At 46.0% G+C, this 17,491-nt stretch overlaps 1 protein-coding gene across 1 annotated transcript in view; it reads left to right on the forward strand.

The window, feature by feature from the left end:
- Nucleotides 1-17,491, forward strand: part of EXTL1 (exostosin like glycosyltransferase 1) — a 62,196-nt gene that overhangs the window by 35,340 nt on the left and 9,365 nt on the right. Inside the window, exons 2-6 of the mRNA XM_083511958.1 lie at nt 5,461-5,554; nt 7,380-7,487; nt 8,943-9,062; nt 12,741-12,873; nt 14,747-14,865. Of these exons, the coding sequence (XP_083368084.1) occupies nt 5,461-5,554; nt 7,380-7,487; nt 8,943-9,062; nt 12,741-12,873; nt 14,747-14,865 (574 nt within the window). The remainder of the gene's footprint in view (nt 1-5,460; nt 5,555-7,379; nt 7,488-8,942; nt 9,063-12,740; nt 12,874-14,746; nt 14,866-17,491) is intronic.

Consider the following 17,491-nt stretch of genomic DNA (forward strand, 5'->3'; position numbering starts at 1 on the left):
GAAGCACAGTCAGAATAAGATGGTGGTCCAATGAATGTCGTCAGATTTGCTGCTAAGGAAACTATTGTGGCTTTTAAGAAACAACCCAAGATATGTACACAAGCAAACTAGATTTTGTACTATGCTATGAGACTGAAGACTGGTATAGGGTTTTTTGTTTTTTTTAAAGATCCATAGTTTTTTAAGGGTGAGGCTGGGTGGGAATGGTTGGAGAACTTTATAACTCAACAATCTGTTCAGCCTTGCACTCCCCTCAGTGTTTTGTGTGCAAGGGGAGCTGATCTCCTCCTTGAAAGCCAAGAGTACTATTCCACGTGGCGCCGTGCCCCACACTGGCCCCTTTGTTCTTCCTGCCCCACTGTGCTGCTTGTTGGTGGAGCACAAGTTTGGAACACAAGATGGTGTGTCCAGAGCAAATGTAAATATTGGATTTTCCGCTGTGGTTACACAGGCAGCCTGCAGTGAATTTACCTCTCTCACTGTGAAGTTTGCACAGAGGCTTCTTTCATCTCTGGGTGTTTCATGGAGCATGGTGGTTGCTGCCAGGTTCCAGGCTTCCCAAAATCAGGCTGTGGTAGGAACCAGAAACATTCCCAACAGAGCCCTTTGTGCACTGGGGAAGATGTTTAGAAGACATTGACTTGCCCAACAGAAAGACTAGTTTCCTTGTTCTTCTTCCTGGTTTGAAGGGCTGATGAAGACTCCAGGTGAGTGGACTGCAGTGCAGGCCTCATCATCAGCCTGGATTTATACATAGGGATCTAAAGCCACGGCTAACAGGGGATGATGACAGTATAATAATCCAGATCCTGAGAGCGCAACAACAACAGCATGGCCAGCTCAAGACTGAGATGAAAAACCCAAGCCCTGCAACCTGGCAGCTGCATGTGTGGTGTGACAGAGGTGTCTTACCAACAGTGGTGTCGCTGCTGCTCACCTGTGTTTTCCGTGGCTTTTGTCTTGGTGGTTGTGAGGAATAAGAACATGCTTTTTCAAAAGACTATAAGGTTGCAAATGGCTAAGTAATCACAGACTTGCTCATAGGGTGTACCTTTAGAAAAGCTTGTGGTTAGGATGCTCATAGATAAGGGCCTTTTGCAACCGAAATGCTGTTTATTGTATGCTTCGCTGATATGGAACTCGTTTACACCCACTAGTGGTTGGGATGTGGCTTTATCACTTGAGTCAATGTGTAAAAACATAAGAAACATGGACCAAAGGTAATCAAGGGTGGTAGCTGCCAAAATTAGAGTAATGGTGTAAGAAATGAAAATGTTGCTTTTCATATAAAAGCCACAAGGCCGCTGCTATGATGTTGCTTTGCTCAGGACCATAGTTACTGGAAAGCTTCAGGCATAATGTTGCATTGTACAAGGATGCTAGGCAATCTCAGAGAAGCAGGCATCTTGCTGACACCTGGTAGTGGTCAGAACGTGGGTGTGATAAGTAGACAAGCGTCAGCAAGTATAGAGATCAATTCACACTTATCTCCAGGCATTTTTGTTTGGCTTAGCATGTAGTTGCAAAGGAAATAGACCAAATAAGGGAAATAATGAATAATGTTAGTAGGGTAATTAGGCGGTCATGAAAGGCTGTAAACTTTGTAGTCACCACCCAAGGGGGTGACAAGGGAGGGACCTGTGCTTCAGGTGTAGGGGATATAAGCTTGTGTCTGCTACTTTTGGACACCCACTCTTGCAAAAACACTTTTGCAATCAATAAATTCTTTGCTGCTTCACCAATTTTGTTCAGATTTTATTTTGAAGGTCTCAGACCCACTTCTAAGAGTGGTGTGGAGTTTTCCCACAGCACCTGGACAAGGGAGAGGAAGGGTGGCATTCTGGTAAGGTTTGGGCCATGCAGGTGCACCAACAGGAACACCTGATTGGTTGTTCCACTGGTGTGGCTACATGGCCCAGACCTTGCCACAACCCTTCTCTGTCCCTGTCTAGCCAAGCAGCAGCAACACCAGTGTTAGGAGGGTGGCTCCACAGCTCTGATACACTAGGCATGCCTTCTCCAGTCCCTGCAGGCTGAGCACTTGGCTTTCCCAGGACACATATGTGCATCCATGTGTCAAGCCACACCAGTAAAGCTTCAACTCTGTAGTCCCAGGGCAACTGGCCGTTGGGGCTAGGGGTGTTTTGCATCCCATATTTATCACATGCGCCACCGTTTCTGTTCTAGAGCGGTTCATCTTCTGCCAAAAACACTATTATTCATCTTGCTGCTCGCTACGATGAGATTACATAACTTGTGTAATTTACATAATTACATAATTTCCATCCTGGGCTCCTTTGGGAGGGTGGGACATTATATGAACGAATATGTAATATGAATGAACGAATGTGTAAATTGTGTTGTAATTTCCACTCCATATGTTTTAATGCTAAGGAAATGCAATGCAAAGGGGGAGTGGACATAATCAATTATGTATCATTTTGGACTGATAGCAGCAACAACAAACTGATCATATTCACTGGATTGATTTCCGATCCAGATGTGGGATGCATACGCGAACATTGGCAAATTCATTTCCATCAGAATTCTCTGCACATCCTACTTGAGCTGAAATGTTCTTTTTTGGTAGAGAGTGGGGAAAGAAAGCTTCTTTTAGTTGCTCTTTCTTTGGCTGATGGATGGGACCAAGTTGGTCTCTTCCTTACCTTGATGTTCTTCCTAGGAGGCAAAGGGAGCAGCTCCCAACCAGCCCTTGGTCCCCTGGCCAATGGCTGTGGCCAGAACATATTTCTCTTCAGTTCTGCAGTCCCAGGGCAAATGGCTGTTGGAGTAGAGTGCTTTTGTTGTCAGGGAGGGGGAAAGCAAGCTCCATTTCTGGTCGATGGTTGGGCCCCATCTGGACTTCCCCTTGCCTTTGTGTTCTTCCTTGGAGGCAGGGGCTACACAGCCCTTGTAATAAATAAATGTGTGCGTGTGAAAAATATATTTTCCATGAAATGCAGAATAATGCTTCCCTCACAGAAGGAGACATTTATCACTATTATACTGTTAATCCACACCATTTAGTCCTCTATTGCATTTTCCCTGAGATCCATTATATGTAATAAATGAATCTACTTAACTAACACTGGAATTGCAGGCTGCTTGGGGTATATTAAAAGAAATTGCTGGCACCCTAAACAGATAACCTGCAGGGGTATGTTTATAGAAAACAAACTATATTGTTTATGGTAGAAAGCACCCTCTGGGTGTTTCAAGGCAATTTGCCCAGGCAGAGCAGCAAATGGTGGCTTCCCAACCACTAGTCAAGTACCAAGGCTGACTGGCCCAGTTATTTTTTCACCTGATGCAGAAAATCCCACAAATACCTCTTCCTGAGATTCAAACAATGACAATAATAAACAGGTAAATAACTATTTGCAGCCCTTTCATGTTACTTGGCTTTTCCAGGTGACAACCTCCTTTTGCCTAACAACAGGGCCGGCCCAAACCCAGTGGGAAAATTAAGTCAGGCCCTTGTAATGTGAACAAGCATTTCTGTCCAAAATGCAGGCTTTACATTTGCATTACAACCTGTCTGAAGCAGGAGCTGCTTGAAGCCATGTGTTAGAATGCGCTCGCTCTCATTCACAAGCTAAGCAGCCCTGGGCCTGGAAGAGAAGCCATGAAGTATAACTATGCACATATCCTGTGGGAAATCCTTCCATGTACAAAGCTCCTCTGTTGCCCCCCACCTCCCTCCCTAACACTACTTAGGATATTTGTATGTGTGTGGTGAGGGAAACTCGGGACTCTTAGCAGGGCTGTGTGGAAACTTCTGTCTCTCTTCAGCTCCCCCCCCCCCCACCTGAGCTGCGTCACATTCAGCACACACGACTTCTCTGTCAGCCATTCTCTGGGCCTTGAGTGCATTCTTTGTTCCACGGTGCCTTAAACGCATACGGGAAGGATATACGTCATGGGCCCACCTAGGACCTGACCTGATGTGCAATGTGTGTTCAAAGTAGCTGCTTAGAATGGTGGAAACAGGAGAGACAACTGGAGTCTTGTAGTTGTTTTGAGACCCTTGCTGGGAGCTGGTTGCCCATTACGCCAGCCCCCAAACAGGCAACTCAGGGACATAAAATTATTATTATTAGAAACTTGCTGAGTCAGTCTATTGGTTCACCTAGCACAGCACAGGTCTCCCGACCTGGCCACAGTGATCCATGCGATGGTCATCTCCAGGCTTGACTACTGTAATTCGCTCTACGCGGGGCTGCCCTTGAAGCTGTTCCAGAAACTCCAGCGGGTGCAGAATGCTGCAGCGAGGCTCCTCATGGGGTCTCTGCCATGGGAGCATATTCACCCAGTGCTTTTCAAGCTGCACTGGCTCCCGGTGGAGTACAGGGTCAGATTTAAGGTGCTGCTTTTGACCTTTAAAGCCCTTCACGGCCTAGGACCCTCGTACCTATGGGACCACCTCTCCTGATATGCCCCACGGAGAGCCTCAAGGTCCATAAATAGCAACACCCTAGTGGTTCCAGGCCCTAAGGAAGTTAGATTGGCTTCAACCAGAGCCAGGGCCTTTTCAACTCTGGCTCCAGCCTGGTGGAACGCTCTGCCTCATGAGACCAGGGCCCAGCAGGATCTGATTTCTTTCCGCAGGGCCTGTAAGATAGAGTTGTTCTGCCTGGCCTTTGGCTTGGAGCCAATTTGATTCCCTCCCTCTCTTTCTTTTTTCTTTTCCTTCTCCTCCTGCGATGAGGATACATTTTAATATTTTAATGTTTCAATATTTTAATGTTGTATTTTAATTTTGTTTTTAAGTTGTAATCATTCAACTTGTTTTTATTATTGCTTGTAAGCCGCCCTGAGCCCGGCCTTTGCTGGGGAGGGCGGGGTATAAATAAAAATTATTATTACAGTGGTGCCCCGCAAGACGAATGCCTCGCAAGACGGAAAACCCGCTAGACGAAAGGGTTTTCCGTTTTGGAGGTGCTTCGCAAAACGAATTTCCTATGGGCTTGCTTCGCAAGACGACAATGCCTTGCGAGTTCCTGCGGGTTTTTTTCCTCCCCCCCTTTTTCTAAGCCGCTAAGCCGCTTATCAGCTGATCCGATCAGCAGATAAGCCGCTAATAGCGCTAATAGCGCTAATCCGCTAATCCGTCAATGGGCTTGCTTCGCAAGACGAAAAAACCGCTAGACGAAGAGAACAGAACGGATTCTTTTCATCTTGCGAGGCACCACTGTATTATTACTGGGGATAGCTAGTGTGATGGCGACCTCCAGATATTGTTATATTTCTTAACATCAATCTATTGATCGCATACGCCCCAAGTGCCTCAATTTTCTAGGGACAGTCCTGGAATTCCAGAAGCCATCCCAGCTTCTGATTTGATCCCAGAATGTCCATATTTCAATCAAGGTCTTCTACTAATAGGTTCAAGGCATAGGGGAGAGTACAGGCTACTAATGACAACTTTCTAAAAAATAAGTTTGGGTCTTTTCTTCCCAGGTTTGACTACCAGGAACTTTTGCACAACTCCACCTTCTGCATCATTCCCCGAGGGAGACGCTTGGGGTCCTTCCGGTTTCTAGAAGCACTACAGGTACAACAAAATGTGTTTTTTGTATTTACAGATATAAACCGGTTTAATAGTTGTTACTGTTTATCAGGCAACTGTTGCTCACAGAAGGTACAGAGAGCTGAAGGAGGAAGGTGGAAGAAAGAAACTTTCTTCCCTACTTCCTCTTTCAGCTCTTTGCTTTTCAGAGGATTTATCCTTTTAAATATATTGGTGGGTGAGAATTTTAGTTTTTGTTTCGTTCGTTGCTCTTTTTATCTGAAAATGATACTGAAGCAATCAAAATTTGTTGTGTAGATGTACCTGCCCCACATTCAAGTGCACTGCAGGTATCAGCTGTTTTACGAGTCATTCCCGTTTCCCCATTTCCTTACACTGTGAGATGTAATTCTTTAAACGGAAAGTGCAGTGCTTTCTCTCAGCACAATTCCTAAACTATAGTTCCTAGGATTTCTTGTGGAGGCCATGTCAGTTTGTAGAGTAGATATGACTTCAGCAAGCTCAGTTCCTTTCAATCAATGGTGTAATGGAGGATGAGGACACAGGAATGACTTTTCAAGAGCAGGAGTAGTGCCATCTGCTGAAGCACCAAGATTACTGGTGGACTCACCTGGCTCTGACCAGTGAATGAAGTGATAATAAGGCTTATTTGAAACAGATTGGCACAGAGGAAGTTAGAGAAAGAGGACAATAACCAAGCAAGACCTAGCTACTTCTTTCCTTTCCTTTGATGGGGTTACTTCTTCACACCAGTAGTTTAATGGTAACATTTCTTTGTGGCATTCTTTGCATTTCTAATTCAAAATTGTGGCATTTCAACTGACTGATGATCTGCCATTAAAGCTTAATGTGTGTGCATATCTCTATTATATACTGAAAAATAATGGATCAACAGAGATGGGTACTTTTAGGGATTCTCCTTGAGGGTATATGATAGCGATGGAGGCATTTCTTCACTCTCTGCCACCCCCTACCAATTTTCTTGAAAACCATAATGGGTGGGAAGATGAATTGTGTGGCTGTGGTGGCCAAGACAGAGGCCGAGCAAAAATGGTTGGTGGGGGGTCAAAGGCCCTGAAACTCTGCAATTCAGGTGAACCTATGATCTGAGTTTTTGGTATATAGGTCATTTCCTGAGTATTATTTATCACCACCATCATCCAGCTATTAATTTAGAGGAAGCCTGATCAAAAGAAGCAAAACCCCTCCACATTTCTATACAGTGCTTTTTTCCTGGGGGTATGCATACCCCTAAACATTTTCTGAATCTAAGTTTGGCCTCATTGAGGGGCAGTATTTCAATATGAGTAGGAAGATGAGAGTACCCCCTAAACATTTTTTTTAAGAAAAAAAAGCACTGTTTCTATATACGTCTCTTACTTGGGAATTGGATGTCCTAGTACATCGCTCCCCCGAAGCAAGCAATAATATTTTATTTAACTTAATCTCCAATTGAGCATAAATTCCCCAAGCCTCTCCAAGCCTGTTTTCTTTATACTAGGTTGCTGCAGAGGTTCAGGTTGTGTGTGTGTGTGATTCCCACCTACAAACAGGCTCATCTTCTGGCAGCTCAGCCAGAAAGTGTGTAGGAACAGCAACAGAGCACTTGTATGACACACAGAGGTTGCCATTAAATCACTCTTCCTAGCTCAGCAGGAATTTCAAAGGCTGCAACCTTATGCACACTTACCTGGAAGTAATCCCCACTGAGCACAGTGTGGCTTGCTTTTGAGGAAGCATGCATGGGTTTCTGCTGTTCATCCTAAAGCTACCTCTGCCTGCCCCCCCCTTGCACAGTTCTCTTTCTTCTGTCTCTTTGATCTCTGTTCCTCGTCTCTCATTGATCCAGGCCGCCTGCATCCCAGTGCTGCTCAGCAACGGCTGGGAGCTGCCATTTTCGGAGGTGATCGACTGGAGCAAATCAGCCATCGTAGGGGATGAGAGGCTCCTGCTGCAGGTAACAATGCCTGCACTGTGTTAACAACCCGAGCCCGGCCGGCAGCCTGGTACAAGAAGGCACAGCATAAGCGGTCCTCTGTGCAGGGCTGTGCTTTTCACACAGAGCACTGTAGGCTTACTGTATAGCAGCAGGCGAGATTGTGAGATCATCACGGCTCTGGCCTGAACTGTTTCTTGGTAGATCATGTATCTGAAGTGTCCATGAGGGAAATGGATGCTCTCTGTTAATCTGAGGGTGCATTGACAGGAGCAGTGCCTGAAGTAATGAAAGACATCTAAGCAGTTATTTACAGAGGGTGATATCCAGTGCTTTTTTTCTAAAAAAGTGTTTAGGGGTTTTCTCATTTTCCTACTCATATTGAAATACTGCTCCTCAATGAGGACAAACTTAGATTCACAAAATGTTTAGGGGTATGCGTACCCCCAGGAAAAAAGCACTGTATAGAAATGTTTAGGGTTATGCGTACCCCTGCATTCCCCCAGATAAAAAAAGCACTGGTGGTATCCAACTAAGGCCCCGTCTGCACCATACGTTTAAAGCACTGGTTTTAACAGCCATTTTCCCCCTGCAAAGATTCCTGGGAGCTGTAGTTTCATTAAGGGTGCCGAGTGTTGTTCAGAAACCCCTATTCCCCTCACAGAGCTACATTTTGCAGGAAGGCAGGACAATGCTCATCCCCCTTAACAAACTGCAGTTCCCAGAATGCTTTGGGGGAAGTGGTACGATACTGTCCTAAATATACGATGCAGAAGTTGCCTAACAGTTTTTATTATGGCATGAGCTTTTGTGGACTGGAGTCCACTTCATCAGATGTATGGAGTGCAAGCCTAAATTGAAAGGTCTTTTTTTGTGTGTGTGTGTGTGCGCGCGTGCGCATGTGCATGTGTGCCCACACATGCACCCCTGCACAATAGTTAGCGGCGAGGTCAGAATAATGAAATGCAAAAACTACGGGCTGTTACCAATACATTAAAACTTAAATGTACAGTGACCTAATCATTGCTAATGGTAATACAAAATTCCTGGCACTGGTGGAGCAATTAACATCTATATTGGGATAAAAACCTGTTATCTTGATTCAGGTCATAGGTGATAATATTGTATTTCTTAAAATAGTGATTTCATGCCTGAGTCTCACTTTGAAGCGCATAGTAACTTATTTCATTGCACTTACCACAAAACGTCATTTCCAAAGGTTTTATGGACTCCCCACCCCATCCCAAGTTCAGAATATTCAGACTTCCCAAGTATGAAAAATGTAACCTGCACGAATGCATCTTTCAGGCAATGCCTGCTGTGCAGCTTGTTTGGCTGACTCAACATCTTTACCCTTCACTTCTGAGGGCCCCCCGCTGCTCCTGGTTTTAAAGCCAGTATGTCTGGGTATATATTTGTGATTGGTCATAAATCACTCTCCTTCCCCCCCCCCCCGTCCCCTCTACCTCCTCACAGATTCCATCTACAGTCCGATGTCTCCACAGCGACAAGATCCTGGCCTTCCAGCAGCAGACCCAGTTCCTGTGGGAAGCATATTTCTCCTCTGTGGAGAAGATTGTGCAAACCACCCTTGAGGTAAGCCACAAGAGTCTGGGCAGCTGATTCCTTCGATGGGCCAGCTCCTTGTTCAATGTTAATTGTTGCTGAATGGTTTGGACCGAAGACAGTTGATGGATCCAGGAATACTGCAGGAGGCTGACTTTGTCATTGATGGGGAATCTATTTTGGCTGGCTGGCCAGATCCTTATCGCCTTTCCCCTGGAGGGCCCAATGAGACAGGTGGGTGGGGTCTGACACACTAACTGAGAACTGCCTTGTTGGAAGAAACCAAAATGCCCATGGAATTCAGAACCTGGCTTTCAGCAGAACTAGAGCAGATGTTTGCAAGCAGGGCATATTGTGTTGGCAACCACTCCCTGGCTACAGCCTCTGACCATTTTATCATCCATGCCAAGTCGTCATTGATTGGACAGATTTGCAGAGGAAAAGCTTGTCATTTGGTTTGTACATACAACAGTTTAAAAAAATAATAATAATCCATTTATGCAAGTGAGCATCCCCTTTCAGTGAAACTGAAAGGAGTAAGAGGAAATGTCTCCAGAGGCCATGGCTATTGCTGGTCATAGAACAGTTATAGACAATTCTGCTTTGTTTAGTGGCTGAAAAATTACGGGAAATTGTGCCTTGATCAGGAAGCCTGGTGGTGCATGGGAACTTCCAGAGCTGCACTCCTTGCCCTACTGTTCCCAGCATTAAAGGAAACTGAAAACATTTTCACTGCACACTTTTATTTGAAACTGTAAGAAGAGCTGTGCTGCATTAGACCAAAAGATCTGCCTGGTCCAGCATTGTTTCCTCAAAGCAGCTCAACAAATGCTTCTGGGAAGCCATCCAGGAAAACCTGAAGACAACAACCTCCCTTTGTTTGCCCCCCCCCCCAAGCTAGACTGCCTCTAGATGGGAAATCTCTGTAGGAATTATGATTAATAGTTGCTGGTAGACTGATCTCCCTCCATGCATTTGTGAAATATATTAAAACGACCTAAGCCTTGGTGGCACTGAACCCTGTAAGTGCATCAAGTGAAATAGTGCTTCCTTTTCTCTGCTTTGAAGCATTTTTTTTTTAAAAAAACCTTAAGTTTATTTCCAACCTTTATTGTATAATAGAGCCCAACATTGCAGGCACTGATCAGATGTAGACCTGCTTAGTTTCAGCAAGGTGGTGGTCCCATGTGCCTTCAGATTATATACACTGGCACCTACAGCCCACCCACTTCAGTACTTTACCCGGAGTTACAATATTATGAGAGGAGGGATCTTCATCAACTCTTTCCATGTCGTTCATAATTTGATAATGCTGTGTCATGCCTGCCATTTGTCTGTTGTTGATGAATGACTGTTGTTGCACTCGAGGAAAGGCTAGAGAGATTGATCGGGGGTGCCTGGGGCGATACTGGGCCAAAAGCATGCTCAGATCCTACATTGTTTGACTGACTAAGACAAGTCAAACAAGCCTTGCAAAACTGAAGACAGTGAAAGCAAAGCAACATGCTTTGTACCAAGGTCTCAGGGGCTCTGCAGGTGAAGCCTGCAAATCACTTTGGAACACCTGATCTGCTGGTTCAGTCCTGAGCTCTTGGCAGCACCTTGTCTCCAATGTGAAAAAGATAAGTAAGATTAATATTCCAAGAGGTCAGCTGCAAGTAAATTAAGAGTAGAATTAGATTAGAATTAGATTAGAATCAGCGGAATTGCAGACTTTAACATGGTGTTTAGATCCATAGCTTTTCAAAGCAAACACACAGACCACATTTGCCTTAAGGCCCAGTGAGCAATTTGGGTGCATCCAGTGCTGTAACAGGTGTCAGTGCCTGTAATTGTGTAATTGTCTACTGGGTGCCCCATGAAAGCCTCTCGAAAAGGGGAAGAGCTGGTTCCTTTCAGTCCAGGCAGGAATAGAAAGCATTAGGACAACTTCATTGTTTGTTTCCATGCCTGGTTAGCAGCAGGATAAACAAAGTGGTGAGAGCTTAGATGAACCCCTGCAGTTTACAGCTGCTTGTCTAAACCTGAACACCTCAGCCTTCAAAGCTTCCCTGAGATAACTCAGCAAAAAGGCAGAGGCTCAGGTCATGGGGAACACCTCTTTTTGCAAACTGTCCCAAGAGATGCTGCGCAGGTGACAATCACCAATCCAGGGTTCTGCTCAACAGAAATTCTGAACCCCCTCTCCAAAAAAATAATTTAAAAAAGGCAGGGAAATTTGAGTTGGAGAGAGAAATAGCACATACAGATAAAGTGTTGCTGGCAGTCTTTTTTCATCCCTTGCTAATGGAAGCTGCTTGTCAGGTGAGGTGGAGCCGCTACGCTAGCTTCCCCACAGGTGGGCAGCAAGATGGTTGGTGAGGTGCAAACGCACCAGCAGGAACACCGCATTAGCTCCATCTGAACATTTGCATTGCACAGATCTCCCTGCTGCGTCTCCCCTGCCGACTTTCCTTCCCAGTAAGCTGCAGGGACCCTCTTGCTGGGAAGCGGGCTTAGCGGCTCCCAGCAAGCCAATTCTCCTTGTTTATCTCTCTCTCCTAAACAGCTAATCTGCTTTGACTTCTTCCCCTCTCAACTCCTGGGGAATATTAACCAATATTTTAAAAAGAGATAAGAGAATGATAGTCACCAGCCCCTGTTTCCCTGTGTGTTTACTTATTATGTTCATCTCCATTGTTCTCTGCCTGCCACCAAAGAGGTCTTTCGAATTATTATTATTATTATTATTATTAAATATTTATTTATACCCCATCTTTTTCCCTGATGGGACTCAAGGCGCCACTAAGAACATAGGCAAATAAGAACCACTAAGAACATAGGCAAAACAGTCATTGTAAAACCATATACATATTTAGACCAGCCTTTCCATTGAAAGCAGCCAGTTCCCTAAAGCCTGTTGAAACCAAAAAGTCTTCACTTGCCAGCAGAAGGACAAGGAGTCTAAGTTTCTCTAGGGAGGGAGTTCCAAAGACCGGGAGCAGCCAACACTTTAAGCCTGTTTCATGTGCTGCTTTGTGCACGCATGTAAAATATAGCGAGGTTCTTGTCCCATTGTAGGAAGGGCTATAGCAGCGGCGGGGAACCTTTCTGGCACGATGGGACAGTTCTTTTTCAGCCCCACTTCCCAGGCCAAATTTGACAGGTGTCAATCACCTGTCAGTTATCAGGCACCATGTGGGAATGGGCAAGCGGTGAAGCAGTCTTCTGCAGGATTAAATGCCCTGCTCATCGGTCGATGAGTGGGAGGGTTCAGTTGTGCTGTCTGCATCCCCAGTGTGTGTTCCCTGCAGGGGGAGTGCAGGTGAAGCAGCACTTTGCATCTATGAACTATGTTCATCAGGTAGGCGTTGTTTCAGGGGGAAATAGCTTTTTGGGTCAAATTGAACACCCTTGCAGGCCAAGACTGGCCAGCAGGTCAGAGGTCAAAGGTGTTGTCCCCCCAAAAAAAGTTTCCCCCCATCTGCCATAAGGTAACTATGGAAGCTCACCCCACAGGTGAATTTTGAACTGGGGTTTCTTGGCTTGCAGTTCAGACTCTGGGTGTCTGTGTGCCCCTAGTCCAGCCTTCCTTATCTTGAAGTGAGGAGGATGGTTTGCAGATGATCTCACAGGCCGGGTGACGCCCTCTCATCACCTGTCGGGTGCTGACAACTTCAGGAGCGTAATGCTGCTTGCGTGATGACAGCTTTCTTTCTTTTTTGTCAGATCATAAAGGATCGGATATTTCATCAGGAATCCCGCCCAAAGTTCTTCTGGAACGCCCTTCCAGGAGGGCTGCTGGCACTGCCAGAATACTCCACCCACCTCAATGACTTCCCTTTCTACTATCTGCAACATGGTATGGGACTCCCCCCCCCCCCACCATCCCCACTGTCACTTAACACATCACATTATGCCTTCTATTTGCTTTTTATTCCATTAGAGATGGATAAATCTGTCAGTTTCAGTTCCCCTTCTGTTCTCTCCCCCCACCAACCTTAAGTTCATTTCCACATCAGTCTATCATCCTCATGAAAATTTTCACCATCCTTAGCACACATCACATTTTATGTGTATTTTCTCTTAATATGCACATTTTTGTACATGTGGCTTGGTTAGAGAACTAAATCACAAGTGCAAATTTTGAATTATTTTGTAAAATTTGCATAGTTTTTTGGATAGCATGAACTGAATCGAAATTCTCACCCATCCCTAATTATTACAATAACGATTACTGTCTTATTTATGCACAGTCCTTACTGTGATGCCTGAGTGGGTGACTCCCCCTACATATTTTTGCTATATCCTCTGTAAACCTTGGCGCTTACCCTTGCATGCTGATACTGTCCTCTTGTTTTTTCCACTGGTCCCATTTTAGCTACAATTCTGCCGGCATCTGGCAGCTGTGTTTGCTATTAGAAGGAACGATGGTTATTACTGCACCATCAGGGCACATCCTTGCACAGAGGCCTATATTCCCAAGGAGCCTGAAAGCAATGGAAGGGATTAAACAAAGTTACGGAGAGTAGAGCAGGCAGGGCTGCCCACCTGTCATTCACACCTGATGCCATAGTGATGGCAGGTGATGCTTCTCTTTGAAGGCCCGATTGACAAGGCTTCAAAGTAAACTGCAGAGCTTTCAAACAGCCCTTTGTCAACATCCTCACACAGGGATGTTTACAAAGGGTTTTCAGACCCCCACCCCTACCCCCACATTTCTCCTTCAAACTGCGGAGCTTAGAAGAAGAAGAGGAGGGAGTGTTGGAGGCGCATTCACACCCACCCTCCACACTTCTCCTTTAAACCTTAGCAGAGGTTTGAAGGAGAAACTCAAGGAGCGTTTGAAAGCCTTGAGCAAGGTGTACTCCTACTGCTCACCAGCTGATGGGTGGGAGCGTACATTCACATGCCTCCCCTCCAAGCTTGTCCTTCAACCCTTTGCTGAGGTGTACACTAGAAATAGAGAAGGGGGCAAAAAGATAATAGCAACACCAACTGTCTGGTACGTAATGGAAGAGTAGGTGCCGCTACAATAGAGCAGCGGCATAGCATGGGTTGCCGGTGCCCGGGGCATGGCAAGTGTTGCGCCCCCCCCCAGTGGACTGGGCAGCTAGGGTGGGGCCCTTTGCCAGGAGGGCCCATGCAGAGCCCATGCAGAGGGTGAATGGAGCCTGCTTCAAACAGGCTCCTGGTCCTCTGCCTCCATCCACCTGGCCACTAGACCAACCCGCCTGCCTCCGCGCCTCAGCTGCAAAGGCTCTGTACCTGTCATAGGGGTGCCTGATTATATCCCCTCAAAAATGTGCACCAGGGGCCATGGTCCCCCTATACCCACATGCTACGCTTTGGCAATAGAGACCCAGTTCCTATGTCATGCCTAATGGACCTCCTGATGAGATGGTATCAGCTGAAGGCCTTCCTGCAGAGTGCAGTGATAGTTACTGAGATGATCTTTTAGGTTTCCTGGTCCCAAGTCGTACAAGGGCTTTATACACCTTGAGCAGCCAGTGTGATTCTTTTAGCAGCAGCATCACATGATGGGCGATATTCCACCCCAACGATCCCCCAAGCCACTCCATTTTGCCCCACTCTCCCTCTTTGCCCTTTCCTCTGTTGTTTTGCGTTGCAGTACGGATGGCAAGTTCCTTGGGACAGGCAGGGCTGCATGGAAAAAGTGGGGCACGAGGAGCAGCTTTGGTATTTCATACTAATTGTGTTTCTCCCTGTAACAGGATCCAGCCCCTCCAACAAATTTACAGCATTCATCCGGGCTGTCTCACCTATTGTCTCCCTTTCTCAACCCATCCTCAAGCTCATCCAAGCTGTCTCTGGGTCCCAGTACTGCGCCCAGGTAAGCAGGAGGTGTGGCTTGTCCTACCTACGGTATAGTACAGTGGCTTTCTGGGAGAACTGCACACCCTGACTTATAAGTTCTACCACCTCGTCCCTACCTGTATTCTTTCCACCATTCAGTGGAGTAAGGTAACTTTAGATTCTGGTCTGAATGCTGTTATCAGAGGAGCAGAGGGGAGAGGAAATGTTTTGATCAGGTCTAAAGAACCTTTGGCCCTCCCAATATTGCTGAACTACAACTCCCCTCATGCCTGGCCATTGGCCATGTCTGTTGGCGCTGATGGGAGTTGTAGTTCAGCGACATCTGGAGGCCCAAAGGTTTCCCTGCAGCTGCTTTATATGCCCATATGTGTTACATCACTTGCATCAAATGGTGATATGCTAACTCTGCTGCATTTGGGTGGTCCTTGTGCTCATTCTGCTGAATAGGGCTGTGGGCATCTGCCCTAAATGGTGCCAGTGTAACAATTCCTGTCCTACTGCTGCTGCCCTTTTTAAAAAAATACTCTCCAGTAATCTTTGATGAAGTGAGACGTTCAGTGAGAGCCAGTGTGGTGTAGTGGTTAAGAGCGGTAGTCACGTAATCTGGGAAACCGGGTTCGTGTCTCCGCTCCTCCACATGCAGCTGCTGGGTGACCTTGGGCCAGTCACACTTCTGTGAAGTCTCTCAGCCCCACTCACCTCACAGAGTGTTTGTTGTGGGGGAGGAAGGGAAAGGAGAATGTTAGCCGCTTTGAGACTCCTGAAGGGGAGTGAAAGGCGGGATATCAAATCCAAACTCTTCTTCTTCTTCTTCTTCCGCCCCTCCATAAATATGCACCCATATGCACCAAGGCATAATGTCAGAGATGGTAGATTTCTTTCCCTGGAATGGTTGGCAGCTTGGAGGAAGCACCTGGGTGGGCATACAGCCACCGCCGCTGCCAGCAGGTGCTCACCTCTCCTTCTACCTGCAGGGCAAGTCCTGTCAGCAATTATGTCTTGCTGAAGAAGAACTCTGCCAACAGGCCTCACCCATCTCAGGCCACCCCAGGTGCTCAGAAATGCACAGCAGCAAATTGGCCTGGGCACGCCAGCCCAGGATGCCCTTGCACCCTAGATCCAGGCCATGTTTACTCTGAAGTAGGGGTAGGTGAGGGGGGCGATTCAACTCACATATGAAGTGTGAACTAAATTCGCACTTTCCGAAGCAGCGTGCGAACCAAAACGCCAGCTTTCTTTCCAAATGTGCGCTTCTGCAAATTCTGAGACGCAGCTCTCCAGCCAAGTAATGTGTACAATTTCGATAAAAAATGCATATGTTAGTGAAAGTGACATTCAAAAATGCATCGTATTAGGGGAAATGGCTTGGCAAAAATGTGTCTGTTAGGCAGAATGACATATGAAAGTATATATTAGGAAAAATTCACAGTAAAATGATACTGAATTTTCATAAGGATCTTTATTTTTTTAAAAAAATAATATTTATACTTTTATAAGAAACATAGAATTATAGAGTTGGAAGGCACCATAAGGCTCATCTAGTCTGACCCCTTGTGACGGAGGATTCTTTTGCCCACTGTGGGCCTCAAACCCATGACTCTGAAATTAAGTCTCTTGCTCTACCAGCTGAGAACTGAATTTGGGGGAGGGAACTAAGAGAAGCGGAATTTATAGATTAATCAGGGGGCCCATTTTACTTCAGCTGAACTTGTTCAAAGTACATATGTTCAGGCACCCAGTCTCAGGTGGGATGTGGTAGACGGAAGACTGTGTTTTCTCTGGGAGGCTGGGCTGGCTCAATATATTTTGCTGCCTGAGGCTGAGTAGCAAATGGTGCACCCTGTCTCGCAAATCAAAATGTATCGCACTCAAGGCAGGTCAAGTCATTACGCCCCATGAAGCAGATGGAACACCCCACTGTATACCTCTTCCTATTCCCTGCTTCTAAAAGAATGTGATAATAATAAATAGCTACCAATTTGCCCTTTAATGACACCCAGTAGCCTGAGGCTGCAGCTTCATTCTACCTGATGGTAGGGCTGGCCTCTGAGAGAGGCCCAGCTCCCTTGTTCGGTCATGCCACAAAAGATTTGTGGCTTTGGGCTGCCTCCCAACGATAGAGCCGGAATGCCAACCTATAAGATTGTTGCGAGGAGAAAGCAGGATATTGATCTGCAACCTATTCACAACCCTGGAGGTAGGGTGGGAAAGAACAGGGGAAGCCTACAAAAATGCAGCCATTCTGGTCTTATCCCAGCAGAAACCGTGCTTGTTGAGGTGTCATCCACAACGGCATGGCGCCAGCTACAACCAGGAGTTGAGGCAACCAGTTCTAAACAAGCACAGTGCACAATGGAAATTCAGCTCTTCCCTTCTGATTTGCTACCCTTAATTTTTTTTAAAATCTCAGCTGTGTACACAGCATGGGATTTAATGCACCTTTCCCCAAGAATTCTGGGAACTGTAGTTTGCTTAAGCTTCTGGGGGTTGTAACTCAGTGTGTGGTAAACTACAGTTCCCATGAACATTTGCCCAGTAGGGGGTGTGTGCCTTACATGTATGGTATGTACACAGCCTTTATTGTGCATGGTCCTCCCTGCCCTACTCATTTTATTGTTTATGATGATGAGGATTATGTTTTG

This window comes from Podarcis liolepis (assembly GCF_965112155.1).
Source record: "Podarcis liolepis genome assembly, chromosome: 7".
In the NCBI taxonomy this organism is placed as follows: Eukaryota; Metazoa; Chordata; class Lepidosauria; order Squamata; family Lacertidae; genus Podarcis; species Podarcis liolepis.